The sequence below is a fragment of the Giraffa tippelskirchi genome, chromosome 2, assembly GCF_054371585.1.
Source record: "Giraffa tippelskirchi isolate mGirTip1 chromosome 2, T2T-mGirTip1v1.2.pri, whole genome shotgun sequence".
Taxonomy (NCBI): Eukaryota; Metazoa; Chordata; class Mammalia; order Artiodactyla; family Giraffidae; genus Giraffa; species Giraffa tippelskirchi.
Window position 1 is genome coordinate 237765963 of NC_137276.1, and position 21363 is coordinate 237787325.

At 44.3% G+C, this 21363-nt stretch overlaps 1 protein-coding gene across 14 annotated transcripts in view; it reads right to left on the reverse strand.

Moving 5' to 3' along the window:
- Positions 1-14427: 14427 nt before the first annotated feature.
- Positions 14428-21363, reverse strand: part of EFHB (EF-hand domain family member B) — a 59406-nt gene continuing 52470 nt past the window's right edge. For 9 of the 14 annotated variants that reach the window (XR_014073749.1, XR_014073747.1, XM_081559257.1 and 6 more), the window contains 2 exons: positions 19907-20088; positions 14428-14761 (listed from right to left, as the gene is read on the reverse strand). Coding sequence is in view for 11 of the 14 variants with exons in the window: in XM_081559257.1 (XP_081415383.1) it covers positions 14588-14761; positions 19907-20088 (356 nt within the window). In the remaining 3 variants the exon portion in view is untranslated. The remainder of the gene's footprint in view (positions 14762-19906; positions 20089-21363) is intronic. The other 5 variants (XR_014073751.1, XM_081559292.1, XM_081559276.1 and 2 more) reach the window with 1 other exon arrangement.

Sequence of the window (21363 nt, forward strand, 5' to 3'; positions counted from 1 at the left end):
ACTCAAGTTTAGCTTAACATAGACATAAATATTTACACACAGAAATACTTGTAGATGTGTGTATATATATACACAGGTTAACATACATGCTTGCTCCATCAGCTAAGAGGGCACAGAAGCAAAGGTACCCCCAGCAGCTAGCATAATTAGCACCCAGAAGTTGGTTTCTGGTAGCGTTCTCTATTAAGAGGGCTCGTTAGGGCTCTTTGGAGAAACGGCTTATTCTATGACGGGGGCAGAAAATAGACGAGATGAGGGACTTCCTTGGTGGTCCGGTGGTTAAGAATCCGCCTGCCATTGGAGGGGACGTGGGTTTGCGCCCCGGTTGGGGAAGATCCCACGTGCTGAGGAGCACCTGAGCCCGGGCACCACAACTACTCAGCCCCTGCAGTGCAGCCTGCGAGCCACAGCGACTGAAGCCGGTAAGCCCGGAGCCCACGCTCCGCAAGAGAAGCCGCCGCAGTGGGAATCCACTCACCACAACCAGAAAGGAGCCCCTACCCCCGGCAACTAGAGAAAGCCCGCGCCCAACAGCGAAGACTCAGGGCATCCAAAAATGAACGACTTTTTTTTAAAAAAAGAAAACATACAAGATGAGCCTGGAGCATCTTATAGCGCCAGAAAACTTAAAAGTGCTAAAAAAAATAAACAAAACACTTGGAAAACTTGAATGACAGAATTAAGTCGTACGAGGTTATAACCCAGAGTATAAAATAAATATGATATAAATAAATGATTAAATAAACATATAAATGGGGGAAATACGCAAATCCCCAGGCAGAACTGCAAATAATCTATGTAGACACCCCACCCTCAGAGAGGTGGAATGTGACTTCCAAGTGTGGGCTACACATGGCTACTGCCTGCCCTGTGAAGAAGGTGGGAAGACGGGACCTTGGCGGAAGAGAGATTTGCAAACACTGCCTTAGCCAATTAATCCAGGCCAACAACAACAGTGATAAATATCTTAACAATATGGTCCTTAGATGTGGTAAGGATAAACCTTTACCTCCTGTGGTCTTCCCCCCCAGAACACATAACTCCCATAACATTTAATCACAAGGGAAAAAAAATCAGACAATTCTCAGTTGAGGGAGAGTCTACAAAATACCTGACCAGCACTCCTCAAAACTATCATTATCAGAAACAAGGTCCTGTCTGGGAGATTATCTTAGCCAAGTAGACCCTAAGGATACATGACAGCTAAATGGAACGTGGTGTCCTGGATGGCGTCCTGGGGCAGAGAAAGGGCATTAGGTGAAGACTAAGGAGATACGGGGTCACAAAAAGCAGGACACAATTGAGCAACTGAGAAACAACAAGGAGATCTGAACAAAGTGGGGACTTTTGTTAATAATAATAATAATAATGTATCAGTATTGGTTCATTCCTTGTTGCTGTTGTTCAGGTGCTAAGTCGTGTCCGACTCTTTCTGACCCCGTGAACTGCAGCACACCAGGCTTCTCTGTCCTTCATATCTCCTAGAGTTTACTCAGATTCATGTCCATTGAATTGGAGCTTCAGCTTCAGCACCAGTCCTTCCAAGGAATATTCAGGGTTGATTTCCTTTAGGATTGACTGGTTTGATCTCCTGGCTGTCCAAAGGACTCTCAAGAATCTACTCCAGCACCACAATTCGAAGCATCAATTCTTTGGCCTTCTTTATGCTTCAACTTTTACATTGGTAAACGACTACCAGAAAAACCATGGCTTTGACTATATGGACCTTTGTCGGCAAACTGATGTCTCTGCTTCTTTAATATGCTGTCTAGGTTTGTCAGACCTTGTAATTTCTTGTAATGGTTCTTAATTTTTAAGAAGTTAATAATAAGGGAAACGGTGTGGAGGGATTATCTTCACAATTTTTCTGTAAACCTAAAACAGTTATAAAACTAATTTTTCATTTTTAAAACTGAAGTGAATGCTACCCAAAGAGAGGGAATGTGTGCCCGCCTGATAAGAGAGCAGGTGGGTGAATAGTCAGAGCGATACCAACCGGGAGGGTGACTAACGGAAGGACTGGTCTGCATCGAGCCACGAGCCACAGGTGACCGGAAAGCTTAAAGCTTTGTCATTCCAAGAGTGATCGCTAACCAGCAAAATGGTATCACCTGGAAACATTAGAAATGCAGAGTCTCAAGCCCACCCCAACCTACCTGCAAAAAGAATTTGCATTTTAAAAAGCTCTATATAGGTGATTCATATGCGCATTAAAATTTAAAAGGCACTAGTTCACTGACTATCAAATATGGATTGCCTATCATCTTCTGTCCTCCCCAAACTCCACCCCAGCAAAATTCTTCTACCTATAAATCTCAATAACTCAGTTTTTCTTTTTTTCTTTTTATCTTTTTAACTTTGTCAAGAATTTTAGGGATTTCCCTGGTGGTCCAGCGGTGAAGAATCTACCTGCCAATGCAGGGGACACAGGTTCGATCCCTAGTCTGAGGAGATCCCACATACCCCAGGGCAACTAAGCCTGTGCACCGCAACTGCGGAGCCCAAGAGCCTGGCGCCTGCACACCACCACAAGGGAAACCACCTCAACCGGAGAACAGCCCTGCTCCCTGCTACTATGCTCCCTGCAACTAGAGAGAGCCCGTGCGGCAGCAAAGACCCAGGGTGGCCATAAATTAATTAATCAATTAAAAATAAAATACATTTGCTATACAATTTTTAAAGACTACTTCTCATTTACTGTTATTACAAAATATTGATTACATTCCCCATGTTGTATAAAGCCTGACTTACACCCAAGAGTTTGCACGCCCACTCCCCCCACTCTGATATTGCCCCCGTGTTAGGGGAGGCACACTGACTGAAACCACCCACCCTGGCCAGGCACCATAGTAGCCATTTGCATGAGTTGTTTTAGGACAGGAGGTCCTGGTAAGGAACACGGAACTAATAAGGCTCCACCAATCAGAAGAGTTTGGGAAAGGTCAAAAGGAGACACCACCTGTCTGACCACCTCCCAGAATCCTTCTCTCTGGCCTCCATCTTGGCTGAACAAGGCGTGCACCACCAGGAAGGACTCTGATCAGAATAACTGGCTGAAGGCAACCCGGAAACTAATCCCATCGCCATAAAACCCGAGACTGTGAGCCACAGGGCAGAGCTGTTCTCCTGGGTTCCCTTACCCTCCTGCTCTCCACCCAGGTGCCCTTTCCCAATAAAGTCTTTGCTTTGTCAGCACATGTGTCCCCTCGGACAATTCATTTCCAAGTGTTAGACAAGAGCCCGGTTTCGGGCCCTGGAAGGGGTCCCCTTCCTGCAACGCCCACACACTGGTAACCACTAGTTTGTTCTCTACGTATACGAGTCTGTTTCTTTCTTGTTACATTCACTAGTTTGTGGTCTTTTTTAGATTCTACGTATAAGTGCTCTCATACAGCTCAATAATTCAGTTTTTCTGATAGACATCACTTAACTACAAAAGCTGATGAACTCTCGAGGAGCTCACACCAGTGCTGTGTGACAAACTAGAGATGAGGTGGGTGGGAGGTGAGCTTTCAAGAGGGAGGGGACATGTGGACCCCATGGCTGATTCATGTTGGTGTGCGGCAGAAACCAACACAATACTGTAAAGCAAGTATCCTCCAGTTAAAAATAATTTTTTAAAAAAATCCTGATGCACTTACCAGCGTTTCTAATTGTGAAAATATTTCTAACAGAACAAATTACAGGCTGGATTTCCAGACAGCGCTTTTAGTCTTAATTTAAATTTTGTACTAGTTAACTATCCCTCAAACAGTTGGGAGAGTTAGTGTGGGGAGCTCTTTTTTTTAAACATAAGTGTTTATTGGTCATCTGAGTTAAATTCACCCATTCCAGTCCATCTTACTTCGCTGATTCCTAGAATGTCGACGTTCACTCTTACCATCTCCTGTTTGACCACTTCCAATTTGCCTTGATTCATGGACCTAACATTCCAGGTTCCTATGCAATATTGCTCTTTACAGCATCGGACTTTGCGTCTGTCACCAGTCGCATCCACAGCTGGGTATAGTTTTTGCTTTGGCTCCATCCCATCATTCTTTCTGGAGTTATTTCTCCACTGATCCCCATTAGCATATTGGGCACCTACCGACTTGGGGAGTTCATCTTTCAGTGTCCTATCTTTTCGCCTTTTCATACTGTTCATGGGGTTCTCAAGGCAAGAATACTGCAGTGGTTTGCCATGCCCTTCTCCAGTGGACCACATTCTCTCAGACCTCTACATCATGACACATCCGTCTTGGGTGGCCCCACATGGCATGGCTTAGTTTCATTGAGATAGACAAGGCTGTGGTGCGTGTGATCAGATTAGCTAGTTTTCTGTAGTTATAGTTTCAGTGTGTCTGCCCTCTGATGCCCTCTTGCAACACCTACCATCTTACTTGGGTTTCTCTTACCTTGGACGTGGGGTATGTCTTCACGGCTGCTCCAGCAAAGTGCAGCCATTGCTCCTTACCTTGGACAAGGGGTATCTACTCACAATGGCTCCTCCTGACCTTGAATGTGGAGTAACCCCTCTCGGCCCACCTGTGCCCATGCAGCTGCCACTCCTTGGACCTGGGGTAACTCCTCTCGGCTGCTGCCCCCGGCCTCGGGCGCAGGGTAGCTCCTCTCACTGCCGCCCCCAGCCTCCAGCCCAAGGTAGCTCCTCTCAGCCGCCGCCCCCGGCCTCCGGCCCAGCTTAGCTCCTCTCGGCCACCGCCCCCGGCCTCCGGCCCGGGCTAGCTCCTCTCGAGAGTCCGAAATGCAGTACTTAGATGCAATCTCAAAAACGACAGAATGATCTCTGTTCGTTTCCAAGGCAAACCATTCAATATCATGGTAATCCAAGTCTATGCCCCGACCAGTAATGCTGAAGAAGCTAAAGTTGAACGGTTCTATGAAGACCTACAAGACCTTTTAGAACTAACACCCAAAAAAGATGTCCTTTTCATTATAGGGGACTGGAATGCAAAAGTAGGAAGTCAGGAAACACCTGGCGTAACAGGCAAGTTTGGCCTTGGAGTACAGAATGAAGCAGGGAAAAGGCTAATACAGTTTTGCCAAGAGAACGCACTGGTCATAGCAAACACCCTCTTCCAACAACACAAGAGAAGACTCTACACATGGACATCACCAGATGGTCAACACCGAAATCAGATTGATTATATTCTTTGCAGCCAAAGATGGAGAAGCTCTATACACTCAGCAAAAACAAGACTGGGAGTGGACTGTGGCTCAGATCATGAACTCCTTATTGCCAAATTCAGACTTAAATTGAAGAAAGTAGGGAAAACCACTAGACCATTCAGGTATGACCTAAATCAAATCCCTTATGATTATACAGTGGAAGTGACAAATAGATTTAAGGGACTAGATCTGATAGACAGAGTGTCTGCTGAACTATGGACAGAGGTTCGTGACATTGTACAGGAGACAGGGATTAAGACAATCCCCATGGAAAAGAAATGCAAAAAAGCAAAATGGCTGTCTGAGGAGGCCTTACAAATAGCTGGGAAAAGAAGAGAAGTGAAAAGCAAAGGAGAAAAGGAAAGATATTCCCATCTGAACGCAGAGTTCCAAAGAATAGCAAGGAGAGCTAAGAAAGCCTTCCTCAGCAATCAGTGCAAAGAAATAGAGGAAAACAACAGATTGGGAAAGACTAGAGATCTCTTCAAGAAAATTAGAGATATCAAGGGAACATTTCATGCAAAGATGGGCTCGATAAAGGACAGAAATGGTATGGACCTAACAGAAGCAGAAGATATTAAGAAGAGGTGGCAAGAATACACAGAAGAACTGTACAAAAAAGATCTTCACGACCCAGATAATCACGATGGTGTGATCACTCACCTAGAGCCAGACATCCTGGAATGTGACGTCAAGTGGGCCTTAGAAAGCATCACTACGAACAAAGCTAGTGGAGGTGATGGAATTCCAGTTGAGCTATTTCAAATCCTAAAAGATGATGCTGTGAAAGTGCTGCACTCAATATGCCAGCAAATCTGGAGGACTCAGCAGTGGCCACAGGACTGGAAAAGGTCAGTTTTCATTCCAATCCCAAAGAAAGGCAATGTCAAAGAATGCTCAAACTACCACACAATTGCACTCATCTCACACGCTAGTAAAGTAATGCTCAAAATTCTCCAAGACAGGCTTCAGCAATACATGAACCGTGAACCTCCAGATGTTCAAGCTGGTTTTAGAAAAGACAGAGGAACTAGAGATCAAATTGCCAATATCCGCTGGATCATCGAAAAAGCAAGAGAGTTTCAGAAAAACATCTATTTCTGCTTTATTGACTATGCCAAAGCCTTTGACTGTGTGGCTCACAATAAACTGTGGAAAATTCTGAAAGAGATGGGAATACCAGACCATCTGACCTGTCTCTTGAGAAACCTGTATGCAGGTCAGGAAGCAACAGGTAGAACTGGACATGGAACAACAGACTGGTTCCAAATAGGAAAAGGAGTACGTCAAGACTGTATATTGTTACCCTGCTTGTTTAACTTATATGCAGAGTACATCATGAGAAACGCTGGGCTGGAAGAAACACAAGCTGGAATCAAGATTGCTGGGAGAAATATGAATAACCTCAGATATGCAGATGACACCACCCTTATGGCAGAAAGTGAAGAAGAACTAAAGAGCCTCTTGATGAAAGTGAAAGAAGAGAGTGAAAAAGTTGGCTTAAAGCTCAACGTTCAGAAAACTAAGATCATGGCATCAGGTCCCATCACTTCATGGGAAATAGATGGGGAAACAATGGAAACAGTGTCAGACTTTATTTTTTGGGGCTCCAAAATCACTGCTGATGGTGATTGCAGCCATGAAATTAAAAGATGCTTACTCCTTGGAAGGAAGGTTATGACCAACCTAGATAGCATATTTAAAAGCAGAGACATTACTTTGCCAACAAAGGTCCATCTAGTCAAGGCTATGGTTTTTCCAGTGGTCATGTATGGATGTGAGAGTTGGACGGTGAAGAAAGCTGAGTGCCAAAAATTGATGCTTTTGAACTGTGGTGTTGGAGAAGGCTCTTGAGAGTCCCATGGACTGCAAGGAGTCAAACCAGTCCATCCTAAAGGAAATCAGTCCTGAATATTCATTGGAAGGACTGATGTTGAAGCTGAAACTCCAATACTTTGGCCACCTCATGTGAAGAGTTGACTCATTGGAAAAGACCCTAATGCTGAGAAGGATTGGGGGCAGGAGGAGAAGGGGACGACAGAGGATGAGATGGTTGGATGTCATCACTGACTCAATGAACATGGGTTTGGGTAAACTCCAGGAGTTGGTGATGGACAGGGAGGCCTGGCGTGCTGTGATTCATGGGGTCGCAAAGAGTCGGACATGACTGAGCCACTGAACTGAAGTGTTTATTGATCACTTTGAAGTATTGGTATTAATTAATGTAAACTTACTCCCTTGATGGCGCAATGGTAAAGAATCCACCTGCTAATGCAGGAGACGCAGGTTCGATCCCTGGGTCTGGAAGATCCCCTGGAGAAGGAAATGGCAACCCATTCAAGTGTTCTTCGCTAGGAAATCCCATGGACAGAGGAGCCTGGTGGGCTACAGTCCACAGGGTCACAAAGAGTCTGAAATGACTTAGCGGCTAAAACAAATAAAGCCAGTAGAGAAAGAAAAAAACTTTCCCACTGCCCAGATGAAGGTGTATTCACCTCTATCTACAGAGTGGAAAATCAGGTAATTACAAGTGAAATAAGGACTGTAAGCTCTAGATTACTCTCAGGAAACATTTTCTGAGTCTAAATGCACTTTTTAATTAGCTCTTCCAATAGCATCATGCTAATTGGCTAATTTGGAAATGATATGAGACCTCATGTGCTTTAAAGAAAATCTGTTTGTTGATATATTTATTTGCACCTGAGACTGTCTTATTGCTGGCAGGACAGATATTATTAAAACAGAATCACCTGCTTAACCAGATTTTTTTTTTTCCAAACATACATGAACTGGATTATCCCTAGTGTTTCAGGAGTAAGTATTAGCATTTTGAGTGATGGGAAATTGCCACTTAGCCAGGAAATAAATGAGCTTTAAAAAGATCCCATTATTTTTTACAAGGTTATTATTGTAAATGTTTCATAATAGAAGAACGTCCTTCAGGTTTACCCTCATTGTTGGTTTACGATCAGGGTGTTAACCTCCAAGCAGCCCAGCTCTTCACATCAAGCCACAGTGAGTTTTCATCAATGGTTATTACATAAAACAAAATCACCTTTTATTGGTCCACACAATATTTTCAACAAGTTTCTCCGTGTGTTGGTAACAGCTATTTTGTGAGGAAAATCTATTGAGTTTATTTGAGCTACGAAATTGGCTTTTTAAAGCTTTTATGAGTTAAACATATTGTACTATTAACACGAGCATCCTGAACTCTGTAGAAAAGTGATTTGGGTGAGAACATGGTGATATATTTGGATATTTATTTATATCTCACCTGAGTATTTCACCCTGCTGTACTTGTTTCACTGAGAGATGGCACTCATAATCCAAACAGACCTCCCCTCTAGCTTACTATTGAAAATGTTCCTTTTCAGTCTAATTGCTGCCACTAAAAAAGAAAAGGAGACATTCGACGGATCACCCTGGGTTTCAGAAAGTACAGAAGCCACAGTCGGCTCCCTCCAGCGTAACCTTCTTTTTTCTGCAAGCGTAGCTGAGCTGCAGGCTGAGCCTCGGCGCCAGGTTTGGAAATGCTAGGGCTCCCCCTACCGCTGCAGAGGCGGAAGTACGTGTCTTCGCTCTTCCGTTCGGAGGACAGGACTCTCAAAGGGACTTAACCGAAGTGCAGAGGAGCGGTGGTCAGTCACGCAGAAGGAAGGAACGAAGGGACAAAGGAAGACAAGATGGAGGGAGGGAGAGATAATCACCCTAAGGATAAGTTTAAGATTTTGGAGCAGAGCTACTTTAATCTTCAACCTGGTCTGGTATCCATCCACGAGGGGGTTGAATATTACACAACCAAAAGTATACGTTTGTCTGCACTTTTCTAAAATGCTGTGTACCCAGTGTTCACTGCAGCACTATTTACAATAGCCAAGACATGGAAGCAACCTAAATGACAGTCGACAGATGAATGGAAAAAGATGTGGCGCATATATATATATATATATAATGGAATATTAGCCATTAAAACGAATGAAATAACTTCATTTGCAGCAACATGGATGGACCTACAGATTCATACTGAGTGAAGTAAGCCAGACAGAGAAAGAGAAATATCATATGGCATCTCTTATATGCAAATTCTAAAAAGAAATAAGACAAATGAACTCAGAGGCTCACGGGCTTAGAAAGCGAGCTTATGGTTGTTGGGGGGAAGTGACAGTTCGGGACTTTGGGAAAGTCAAGTTAGGGTTAGGGTTGGAAAAACGGATAACCAACAAGGACCTATTGTATACCACATGGAACTCTTCTCAACGTTATGTGCCAGCCTGGATGGAAGGGGGTTTGTGGGGAGAATGGATACATGTGTATGTATGCCTGGGTCCCTTTGCTGTCCACCTGAAATTATCACATTTTTAACTGGCTATACTCTAATACAAAATAAAAAGGTTTTTAAAGATAAAATGAGAGTGTGTAGCTTTCATCATGATTTCAAAGGTACATGTAACCAGTGTCACTCTCTGTCCACCCCCTTCCTTGTTCCTTTTTTGGTAACATCAACATTCCTGAAGGCGGTCCTCCCACTTAATTTCAGACTTCTCACATTTTGAGCTCCTCTCCTTCAACAATCTTATTCTCCACCAACTTCAGTCACCCATGCCCACTGTCACATCCCAAACATTAATTACCAACACCATCTCCAGGACCTCAGATCCAAGCGTTCCACTCTCTGATCCCCACCTCCTATTTTTCTAAATTTTTTTTTTTTTTTTTTTTTGGTGATACTGCTCCGCAATTCTTTGACCCACTAGAATGGTCCAATCCATTGACTCTGCCATTTTTCACTACCCTTTCATTTCTGAGCATCCTCTTTACCCATCTTAGTTTCTGTGGTAGTCACTACAATCACATCCTTGCATGCACTCAGCTCCTTTATCTTCCCACCATCTTATTCACCAGGTGAAATTCCTACGCTCGCTAAACCCAGAGCTCCACTTACTCCAGACCTGAAGTTCAGCGGTTGCAGATGAAGAAACTAACTGAACATAAACACAAAACTGAGTGATCAATCTCACCCTACATTTGTAATCTCCCATTTCAAGAAGGCTGGCAACTTTAGTATATTATTGATAAAACTGGACTTCATCAGAATTTAAAACTTCCTTTTAAATTTAAAAATATCTTCAAAACACAAAGCTGGTAAGGAACTTGTATCCAGAATACATTTTAAAAACTCTCAAAAGTTAATAAGAAAATACATCAATTTCTAAAGAAAAAAAAGGCAACATATTAGAATAGACACTTCACCAAAGAAGGTATTGGGATGAAAGATGCTTAATATCATTAGTTATCACAGAAATGCAAACTAAAACCACAATGTGCTATTACTGTGCACCAAATAGAATGACTAAAATCTACAAAGAAAGAAACGGACAATACTAGGATGCACTAAAACTCTTTAAACTGCTGGTGATAACACAAAATGATACAGCCATTCTGGAAAACAGATTTTCAGTTTCTCATAAAATTAAACATATAGTTACCATATGGCCCAGCAACCTTACCCACAGGAATTTCTCCAAGAGAAATGAAAACTTATCTTTGTGCAAAACCTATGCATGATTATCCATGGCAGCTTTTTTCAGACTTGCCAAAAACTGGAAACAACTCAAGACATGTCTTTAACTGCTGAATGGATAGACAAATTGTAGTCTATCCACACGGTGGAAAACCACTCAGGACTAAGAATGCAGTGCTGATCCACGCAGCGACGCGGATGGATCTCAGAAGCATTGTACTAAGTGAAGCAAGCTGGTCTCAAAGGGCTAGCTACAATCTCCGTGATTTCACCGATAGGACATTTTGAAAAAGGCGGAACTACAGGACAGAAAACAGATCAGCTGTTGTAGGGGCCAGAGTAGGGAGGGGAAGGGACAGAATTCTCGGAAACGGCACAACGTTCTGATGCTCTGTTTGTGATGGTGTTACACACCGCCATGCATCTGTCAGCACTCATAGACTTGCAGACTTGAAAAGAGTAGATTTTAATGTATGAAAATATATGTCGAGAAATCTATTTAAAAGTCGATGAATTTATCACAGTATTAAAACAAAAAACACAGAAACAAATCTGACAGAAGGTGTAAAATATGTCAACATGGAAGTCTGGAATTTGTTGCTTTCACTGCCAGGGTCTGGGTTCAATTCCTGGTTGGGGAAATAAGATCCCACAGATTTCAAGGTGTGTCCCCTCAAAATATATATATGAAAAACTAAAAAGTGTTTACTGAGATAAAGAAAAGCTAAGTAAATGCATGGATATACCATATTTATTGTTTGGAAGTCACAACATTATCAAAATGTCAGTTCCCCCAATTAATCTTTAGAGTCAATATGATCACAACAAAAAATCCCAGTAGACTGTATGAGTGTGCATATTTAAAAAAAAAAACTAGAATGAGGAGCTCTGCTCAGAGCATACAGAAAAGTGATAGACTGGCCATGAGAAGTACTCTGAATCACCCAGGGCAGTAAGCCAAGGGGAACTGTCGAATCTGCCAAAATCAAAATCAACCACAGACGCCTAGTTAAGGAAAATGAGAATCACGAGGATGAGCACAAAGCCAAGAGGCCGTCATAAGGGTCTCGTGAACAGGTCGGGAACAGAGGGCTGCCTACCAGCGGGTGAGATGAGCTATAACCTAAACGCAGGCCTTTTGATGATATTTCCTGAGCTAAAACGGTGCCTAATATCTCCATAGGGCTTCCCTGGTGGCTCAGAGGGTAAAGTGTCTGCCTGCAATGCAGGAGACCAGTGTTCAATCCCTGGAGCAGGAAGATCCCCTGGAGAAGGAAATGGCAACCCACTCTAGTATTCTTGCCTGGAAAATCACATGGACAGAGGATTTTCATAATATCTCCATAACCATCGAAACCACCTTACAAGCTGATAGGGAAGCCCTGGTTATTTCCCTTGTGTAAGTAAGAACACCACAGCTTTGTAAGCATAGGTATCTTTCCCAGTCACAGATGCAGTGTGACAGACTTATTATTCACACCAATCATGTCTAATGCTCCCAATTTGCTCCTCAGAAGGGGACTGATTGACGAATCAAAATTGCTACGCTTTAAAACACTTTTCAGGGGCTTCCTGGGTGGCTCAGTGGTAAAGAATCTGCCTGCCAAGGTAGGAGATCCAGGTTTGATCCCTCGTCCAGGAAGATCCCACGTGCTGCGGAGCAACAAAGCCTATGCACCACCAATACTGAAGCCTGCACTCCAGGGCCCAGGACCTAGGGCCCAGGGGCTGCAACTACTGAGGCCCAGGACCTAGAGCCCAGGGGCTGCAACTACCGAGGCCCAGGACCTAGAGCCCGCGCTCCACAACGAGACGCCACCGCGAGGAGAAGCCCGCTCACCCCGATGAAGAGTGGCCCCCGCTTGGCCCCCACAGTAACGGAGACCCAGCACAGACAAAAATAAACAAACATATAAAGAATAAATCAGAGAAGCATGAGGACGTAAGAGTATGTCATACTAGGGACCATGATCTCTGCAAATAGAAATCAAGAAATCAGCTCTCAATACCTGATGCAATACAATTTAGGAAAAGGGTGTCACTGTAGCAAAAGGCAAAAAAGACATTAACAATGAATTAGAAATCAGGAAGGCATGAAACTTGATTGAGGTTACAGGTCTTCATACTTTATTATTATAGCCAAAGGTAAGAAATGTAACTTACCATCACTGTGCATGGTGACTGCAGCCATGAAATTAGAAGACAATTGTTTCTTGGCAGGAAAGCTATGAACAAACGTAGACAGGGTGTTAAAAAGCAAAGACATCACTTTGCTGACAAAGGTCTGTATAGTCAAAGCTATGCTTTTTCCAGGAGTCACATACGGATGTGACAGCTGGACAATAAAGAAGGGTGAGTGCTGAAGAACTGATGCTTTCGAACTGGAGAAGACTCTTAAGAGTCCCTTGGACTGCAAGGAGATCAAACCAGTCCATCCTAAAGGAAATCAGTCCTGAATATTCACTGGAAGGACTGAAGCTGAAGCTCCACTACTTTGGTCACCTGGTGCAAAGAGCAGACTCATTGGAAAAGACCCTGATGCTGGGAAAGATTGAAGGCAGAAGGAAAAGAGGGTGACAGAGGATGAGATGGTCAGGTAGCGTCACCAACTCAATGGACAAGAATTTGAGCAAACTCCAGGAGATAGTGGAGGACAGGGAAGCCTGGCGTGCACAGTCCATGGGGTTGCAAAGAGTCCGACACGACGGGGCGACTGAACAGCAACAACAGACTGCCGCATAACCACAATATCTAAGTTAAAGAGTAATGGTTTAGACTAACAGACAAAAAAGCAAGCAGCAAAAGGTCAAGGTAGAATACATGTTATTGATCACTCATCAAGTGAGATTACTGAGAAAGCCTCTGTCACGGGTCCAACCCACCTGTGCCCTCCTGCACAGGGAGCACCACCAGCCTGGGCCGCACTCCCACCACCACCTGGAGCTCTCCAGGCCCCGCGTCACATCTGCACATCAGAGAATCCGGCTGCCGGCGCAGGGGACGCGGGTTCAACACCTGGCCCAGGAAGACTGCATACACCAGCAGCAGCTAAGCCCCTGGGCCACCACCACCCAGCACGCACTCTGGGGCCCACAGCTGCAACGACAGAGCCCCTGAGCGCACCCTAGATCCCTCTCACTGCAAAGAGGCCGCACGCAACTGGACGGCAGCCCACGGTCACACCCGGAGAAGGCCCGAGCAGAGCACAGGCAAAAACTAATTAATCGATTAAAATGTAAACGAGGGATGAGGCACAAGGGAGATGATTCTGCGCAGTTTGCTACTAACAGTTCTCTAAAGCGACATATCTCACGCTGTGGTCAGCTGTGTCCTCTTCAGATAATTCAAGGACAATGTGCTTTTATGGACACAGAAGTGAAGAGCCACCAGCCATTGTCTTTGTTAAAGTCAAGTTTTTTCTCCCTAAATCAGCTTCTTGTAATTAAATCTGTTTTCCTCAGATGCTGACAGAGACTCAAAAGCCCATCAAACTTCAGCTGTGTCAGTGACGCCTACAGAGAAAAACATCAAAATGTTGAAGGCAAAATTTTGTGAACCTGGTATCACAAATCAGACTTTGAATCTCAGACCACCCACTAAAATGCTGAAAATTCTTAAGCATACTAAACATGGACAAACTTCTAATATATTCTGAGCTATGCCTTTGGTGAAGTTAAAGGTTAACTCCCAGGGCATGTCAAGTTCTTTGGTGCTTTATAGGAAACAAGAAAATAAACTTTAAAATTCAAAATCTAATTTATTAGCAATGCATCCAGGCATATGAGCCCTACCACAGTGATTGCTGAATTACAGTATCTAAAACCGGAATGGACTGAACATATTAGGTGAACACAGATTTAGCAGTTCTTCGATCTAAATGAATGAACTCCACAAAGATCAGGGGGCCGTTTTGCACTTGGTTCGGCCTGCATGTTGTAACTCATCCAGAACATTTCTGATGCTCTCAACACAAACTTCTCCTCTGTGGTGTTTTTTTGATGCAAGATTCCACACATTTTCAAATTCATCCTCAGAAAGCTTGACACCAATGTTACTTAATATCTCTGAAATCTAGGGGGGAAAAACATTGAAGTCAGACCAAGATTTATGGGTATTTTAGTCTGTATTTTTAAAATATCTTTGTAATATCTAAGACTATGGACATTTATCCCTTAAAAAGTGTGTGGATGTGTGTGTGTGGATATGTGTGTGTGCACTTATTGCATATAATAAGCACATACCAAAATTCCAGGCTTCTCAGTTCAGGAATCATTTTGTACACGTGAATGAATGTGAGGGTGTTCAGCTGTACTAGCCAATATACAAAGCTCCTTTCAACTCTTAAGTGTTTCTGATTATGTTAAAGGGAGGCAGCAAGGGACTTCTCTGGCATCCCAGTGGTTAAGACTCTGAGCTTCCAATGCAGGGGGTGTGGGTTCGATCCACAGGGAAAAATAGATAAATAAAAAATAAATTTAAAAAAATTTAAATAAAGAGAGACAGCCAAATTCAAGGAGAAAGAATAAAAGAGTTAAAGATGGCAGCCTCGCTAGATTTGACTTCTATCCTGGTGACCCCTTATGTGTGTTATCTAAACCTCTAGCATATTAGTTTCTCTTCTTTAAAATAAGGACATTCATGAAACAACTCTAACTGGCCTGTTGCAAACTTTAACCATACTTGTGGGTATGCAAATGTCAGAGCGAGTGCAAGCTTGAGCAAGTGAGCAGGCTGAAACCTGTGCATGCTGGGATTCCCTGGCTGTCCAGTGGTTAGGACTCAGGCCTGGGTTCCATCCCTGGTCTGGGGACTAAGATCCCACAAACCACGGAGCAAGGCCAAAAAAAAAAAAAATCTGAGTATACTGAAAACCAGCAAACTTTGATTATTAGTCATCTCTCTGCAGCGATAAATAGTAGGAGAGGAGGGGGCGGGAGAAACATGGTTCATATGTCCCAGGGAAAAGACAGAAGGGAGAGATAAGAACAAGTAGTGGGAAGAAATATTAGAACGAGCAGAGAGGAGACAAGATTGGGGGGAAAATGAAACTAAAAGAGGAAAAACATTTACTATAAAGCAAACAGGAGGGAAGCAAAGAAGGAAACAGAAAGAATGGTTAGACGGTGAACAGGAACGCCAAAGAAATGGCACAGCGGCTGAACACACCTCCTGAACGGAACCCTAACAACCCAAAGGTCCCCTGGATGTGATGTGTCTTGTGGGAAATTAGCAGTAAAATCAACCACACTTGAGATTCAGAAAAGCAGGGCTGCCAGCAGCGGCAGCTACAGCAGAGGTGACTCAAGGCCCGGCATGGCTTGTTCCCACCCAGCGGCGGCGGGGAGAGGATGTCCCTGCAGAGTGCACCCAGGAGGGGGTCTTGGGCATCCCAGACCGTCTCCCCGGCTTCCTCCCCTGCTCCTTGGGAGGCATTTCTACTCCATCCTGTGTATTGATGAGGTAACAGAAGCAGAAACCCATCTATTGTAAGGGCTTCCCAGGTGGCGCTAGTAGTAAAGAATCTGCATGCCAATGCAGGAGACACAGGTTTAATCCCTGGGTTGGGAAGATCCCCTGGAGAAGGAAATGGCAACCGGCTCCAGTATTCTTGCCTGGAGAATCCCATGGACACAGGAGTCTGGTGAGCTACAGTCCATGGGGTCGCAGAGTCGGACCCGACTTAGCTGAGTGACTGAGCACACACATCTATTCTCAGGGTGATGTTCTCCAACCAGGCCTCGAGGTTCTTTTTTTTTTAATAAACTTTTCTTAGAGCAGTTTTAGGTTTCTAGAAAAACTGAGCAGAAATTACAGAGAGCTCCCATATGCTCTATCACTTGCACCCCCATTTCCCTTATTACTAATTCTTTTTAACAGTTTATGTATTTGCGGCCGTGCTGGGTCTTCGTTGCTGTGCAAGGGGCTTTCTCTGCTTGCAGTGTGCTGGCTTCTCAGGGAGGGGGTTTCTCTTGTGGTGGAGCTGGGGCTGCAGGGCTTTGGTAGCTGTGACACGTGAGTCCGGCAGGTGCAGCCCCAGGCTCGGGAGCACAGACTCAGCAATCGTGGCCCTCGGGCTTAGCTGCTCGCCACATGTGAGGTCTTCCTGAACCAGGAATCGAACCTGCGTCCCCTGCATTGGCAGATGGATTCTTAACCACTGGAACACCAGGGAAGCCCCTATTAATATCTTTTTCTTTTTTTGGCTGTGCCACACGGTATGTGGGATTTAATTTCCCAGAGACCAAACCCCTGGTGCATTGAAAGTGCAGAGTCTTAACCACTGGACCACCAGAAACCCTGCATGAAGTGTAGTCTATCTGTCACAACGATGAGCCAGTGTTGATATAGTTTTATTAACTGAAGCCCACAGTCCACAGAAAGGTTCACTCTCTGTGTTGCATAACCTATGGATTTTGACAAATGTATAATGACGTATATCCACCATTAGGTGGCAGCAGTGTAAAGAACTCGCCAGCCGATGCAGGAGACATAGGAGGCGAGAGTTCAATCCCTGGGTCCTGAAGATCCCCTGGAGAAGGGAATGGCAACCCACTCCGGTATCTTGCTTGCAGAATCCCATGGACAGAGGAGTCTGGCGAACAACAGTGCACAGAATCACAGAGTCGGACATGGTTGAAGCAATTTAGCACACACCATTATGGTATCATACAGGACAGTTTCACTGCCTTAAAGATCCTCTGTGCTACAGCTGCTTATCCCCCATCTTCCCGCCAAGCCTCTAGCACACTGGTCTTCTTACTGTCTCCATGGCTTTGCCTTTTCTAAAATATCATTTCGTTGGAATACTGTATGTGCAAGCCTCTGGGTTCTTACTTTCTACCTAGAATTATGAGATAAACAATGACTTACTGGTTAAAAGAATTTTTCTTTTTTTTTTTAGTTAAAAGAATTTTAAGCATCAGGAAACAGCAGATTTTCATCTCTTGTCATCCCTGACAGCCTATTTCATAGGCCCTTCGGAGTGACTGAGGGAAGAGAAAATACAGTCTCTGGGGGTCTCCTCTCCACCCGCTCTGTGATGGATCGAGGGTCCCTTCTTTGGGACCAGCCAGCAAGCATCGTCCTCTGTCTTTCTGCCCACCCCCATTCAGTGGGGATGAATCGCTGCAATGAATCTGTTACTAAGTCTGCGAGTTTGTAAGTGAGGGACCCTTCACTTGAAGTCTTGGAAAGCATCGTAGGTCTGTTCACATCATTCCCTGTTCTGGATCTGAGAGTTCAAAGAAGGAGTTGCTCCCTCGATCACAACTTGCTTTCCACAATGGCAGATCCAGACAGGCTGCTCTGACCCAGACCTGCTATTACTTCTCTACCCTCAGAACCCCAGCAGCTATTCTGGCCTAGCCGGTTGCACCTGCTTTAAACCCAGCATAGGAAGAAAATCACCTGGGGCGTGACGACTAGGTTTTCCAAGTGAAAAAATGAGATACATGTGGGGCTGACACCTGAGAACAGGGCAGAACATTTTAAATCAGGGCTTGTTGCGATCACCTGAGGTTCAGTTCAGTTCGGTTCAGTTCAGTCACTCAGTCGTGTCCGACTCTTTGCGACCCCATCAATCGCAGCATGCCAGGCCTCCCTGTCCATCACCAACTCCCGGAGCTTACCCAAAGCCATGTCCATCAAGTCAGTGATGCCATCCAACCATCTCATCCTCTGTCATCCCCTTCTCCTCCTGCCCCCAATCCTTCCCAGCATCAGGGTCTTTTCCAATGAGTCAACTCTTCGCATGAGGTGGACAAAGTATTGGAGTTTCAGCTTCAACATCAATCCTTCCAATGAACACCCAGGACTGATCTCCTTTAGGATGGACTGGTTGGATCTTCTTGTAGTCCAAGGGACTCTCAAGAGTCTTCTCCAACACCACAGTTCAAAAGTATCAATTCTTCCGCGCTCAGCTTTCTTCACTGTCCAACTCTCACATCCATACATGACCACTGGAAAAACCATAGCCTTGACTAGACAGACCTTTGTTGGCAAAATAATGTCTCTGCTTTTAAATATGCTATCTAAGTTGGTCATAACCTTCCTTCCAAGGAGTAAGCATCTTTTAATTTCATGGCTGCAATCACCATCAGCAGTGATTTTGGAGCCCCCCAAAATAAAGTCTGACACTGTTTCCACTGTTTCCCCATCTATTTCCCATGGAGTGATGGGACCAGATGCCATGATCTTAGTTTTCTGAACGTTGAGCTTTAAGCCAACTTTTTCACTCTCCTCTTTCACTTTCAAGAGGCTCTTTAGTTCTTCTTCACTTTCTGCCATAAGGGTGGTGTCATCTGCATATCTGAGGTTATTGATATTTCTCCCAGCAATCTTGATTCCAGCTTGTGTTTCTTCCAGCCCAGCGTTTCTCATGATGTACTCTGCATGTAAGTTAAATAAGCAGGATGACAATATACAGCCTTGACGTACTCCTTTTCCTATTTGGAACCCGTCTGTTGTTCCATGTCCAGTTCTACCTGTTGCTTCCTGACCTGCATACAGGTTTCTCAAGAGACAGCTGAGGTAACAGCTCACAAAGAAGGCAGAGGGGCCCTCCTCACACTGAAGTCTTTGGTTTCTGGAGACCCACGACCACAGGGAGACTCACACGAGGAAGGGACTGAGCATCCTTGCTTTTTTAAAAAAATTGTCTCTGCCTGTGCTGGGTCTTCGCTGCTGCACGTGGGCTCTCTGCAGGTGTGGTGAGCAGGTCTTCTCTCTAGTTGCAGTGCAGGGGCTTCTGACTGCAGGGGCTGCTCTCCTTATGAGGCATCCGCTTGAGAGCGTGGGCTTGGTAGCTGCGGTGAGCAGGCTTAGATGCCTCTTGGCGTGTGGGATCTCCCCACCAGGGATCGAACCCATGTCCCCTGCATTGGCGGGCAGATTCTTAACCACTGGACCACCTGGGAAGTCCTGAGCCTCTTTGCTTTTACTCAACAGAGTGTTGAATGTTAGGAAAACATTTTTCTTCTTATACATAGATCATGGTGAATATGTGACATGAGTGAAATGCCTCTTATCAGAGTGAGTTCTACTTCAAGAATTGTACCAAATATCACAACAAAATTGCACATGATCCTCAGGAATCGTAATCTGAGGGGCTCTGATGACTTTTGTAATATAAGAGCTCAAGCAAATAAACCTTTCCATCTTTGTGTGCCAATGTGAAGTTGCCCTTTCTTTCAACCTTTCTGAAATCCCATGCAGTACCTCTTGTTTGGATCTGGTCTTGAAGAAGTCCCTTTCAAACACCCCTTTCTGGGCAAAAATGGTAGGATGCAGCAGTGAGTAGGCATTTCCCTCCTCACCGTAACTGGTCCTGTCACTGACTCGGCGAATTCGGGGGGCGGGAATATCGGACCGAATGGTTGGAACACCATACGTGGGGTAACCTAGGACATCAATTGAGGGGGAAAACAGACATTCTAAATATAGCAGCTGCCAGCCACAGGGCCACACTGAGCACTGGAAATGTGGCCAGTCCAAACTGAGATGTGCTGTGAGTGTAAAATACACAATTTCAAAGATTTAGTTAGTACCCAAAGAAAGAATGTGGAACATTTAATTAACCACCTTATATTGATTCCTTGTTGAGATGACAATGCTTTGGAAGACACATATTGTGTATCATAGATACATACAATAGTATAAACATGTGCTAGTTAAAAGAAAATTTTTGGCTGCTCCATGTGGCTCTCAGGATCTTAGTTCCCTAACCAGGTAGTGAATCTGGGCCACAGCTGTGAAAGCACTGAGTCCTAGCCACTGGACGGCCAGGGAATTCCCAATACACTATTAAAGTTAATTGCACTTGTTTCTTTTTCTTAATGTGGCTACTAAAAAATTTTAAATACATATGACAATGATTGTATTTCTGTTGGGCAGGACTATTCCACAGAGAACAGCAAGATCTCATCACAACAGAATGTAAAGTGTGTCTATGAAATCCACTAAAGAAAAACATGTAAATCCTTAATCATGGCCTTACTCCAAAAAAGGGATCTTGACCAACATAAAAGAGCCTTTCTAAATAAGCAGCATTCATCGTCTGGTACTGAGATTTCGGGGTCTATGAGTTGAATTGTATCCTCCCCAGACTGTATTATATTAAAGTCCTAACCCTAGTACCTCAAGAGGTGACCTTATTTGGAAATAGGGTCATTGCAGGAATAATTAAAATGTGGTCCTACTGGAGAAGGATGGACCCTTAGTCCAATACGCCTGGAGTTCTTATAAAAAGGGGACGCGGGGGCACATACGCTCATGCAGGGGAAACCACATGAAAGTGAAGGCAGCGATCAGGGTGATGCAGCAGGAAGTGAGCAGCACCAAAGAGTGCCAACAATCACCCAGGAGCCAGGGCAGGGCCTGGGGACAAGGCCCCCTCACAGCCTCAGAAGGAAGCCAGCCTGAGAGCATCCTGACCTCGGACTTCTGGCCACCGTGGAATCATCAATTTCTTTTTTTCTTGTTTTTAAATTTTATTTATTTTAATTTTTATTGCAATACAGTTGCTTTACAACACTGTGTTAGTTTCTACTATAACAGCAAAATGAATCTGAGTGGTGACCTAAATAGGAAGGAAATCCAAAAAACAGATAATCAATTTCTGCTATTTAACCATTCAGTTTGTGGTATTTGTTGCGACAGCCCTAGCAGACTTACAG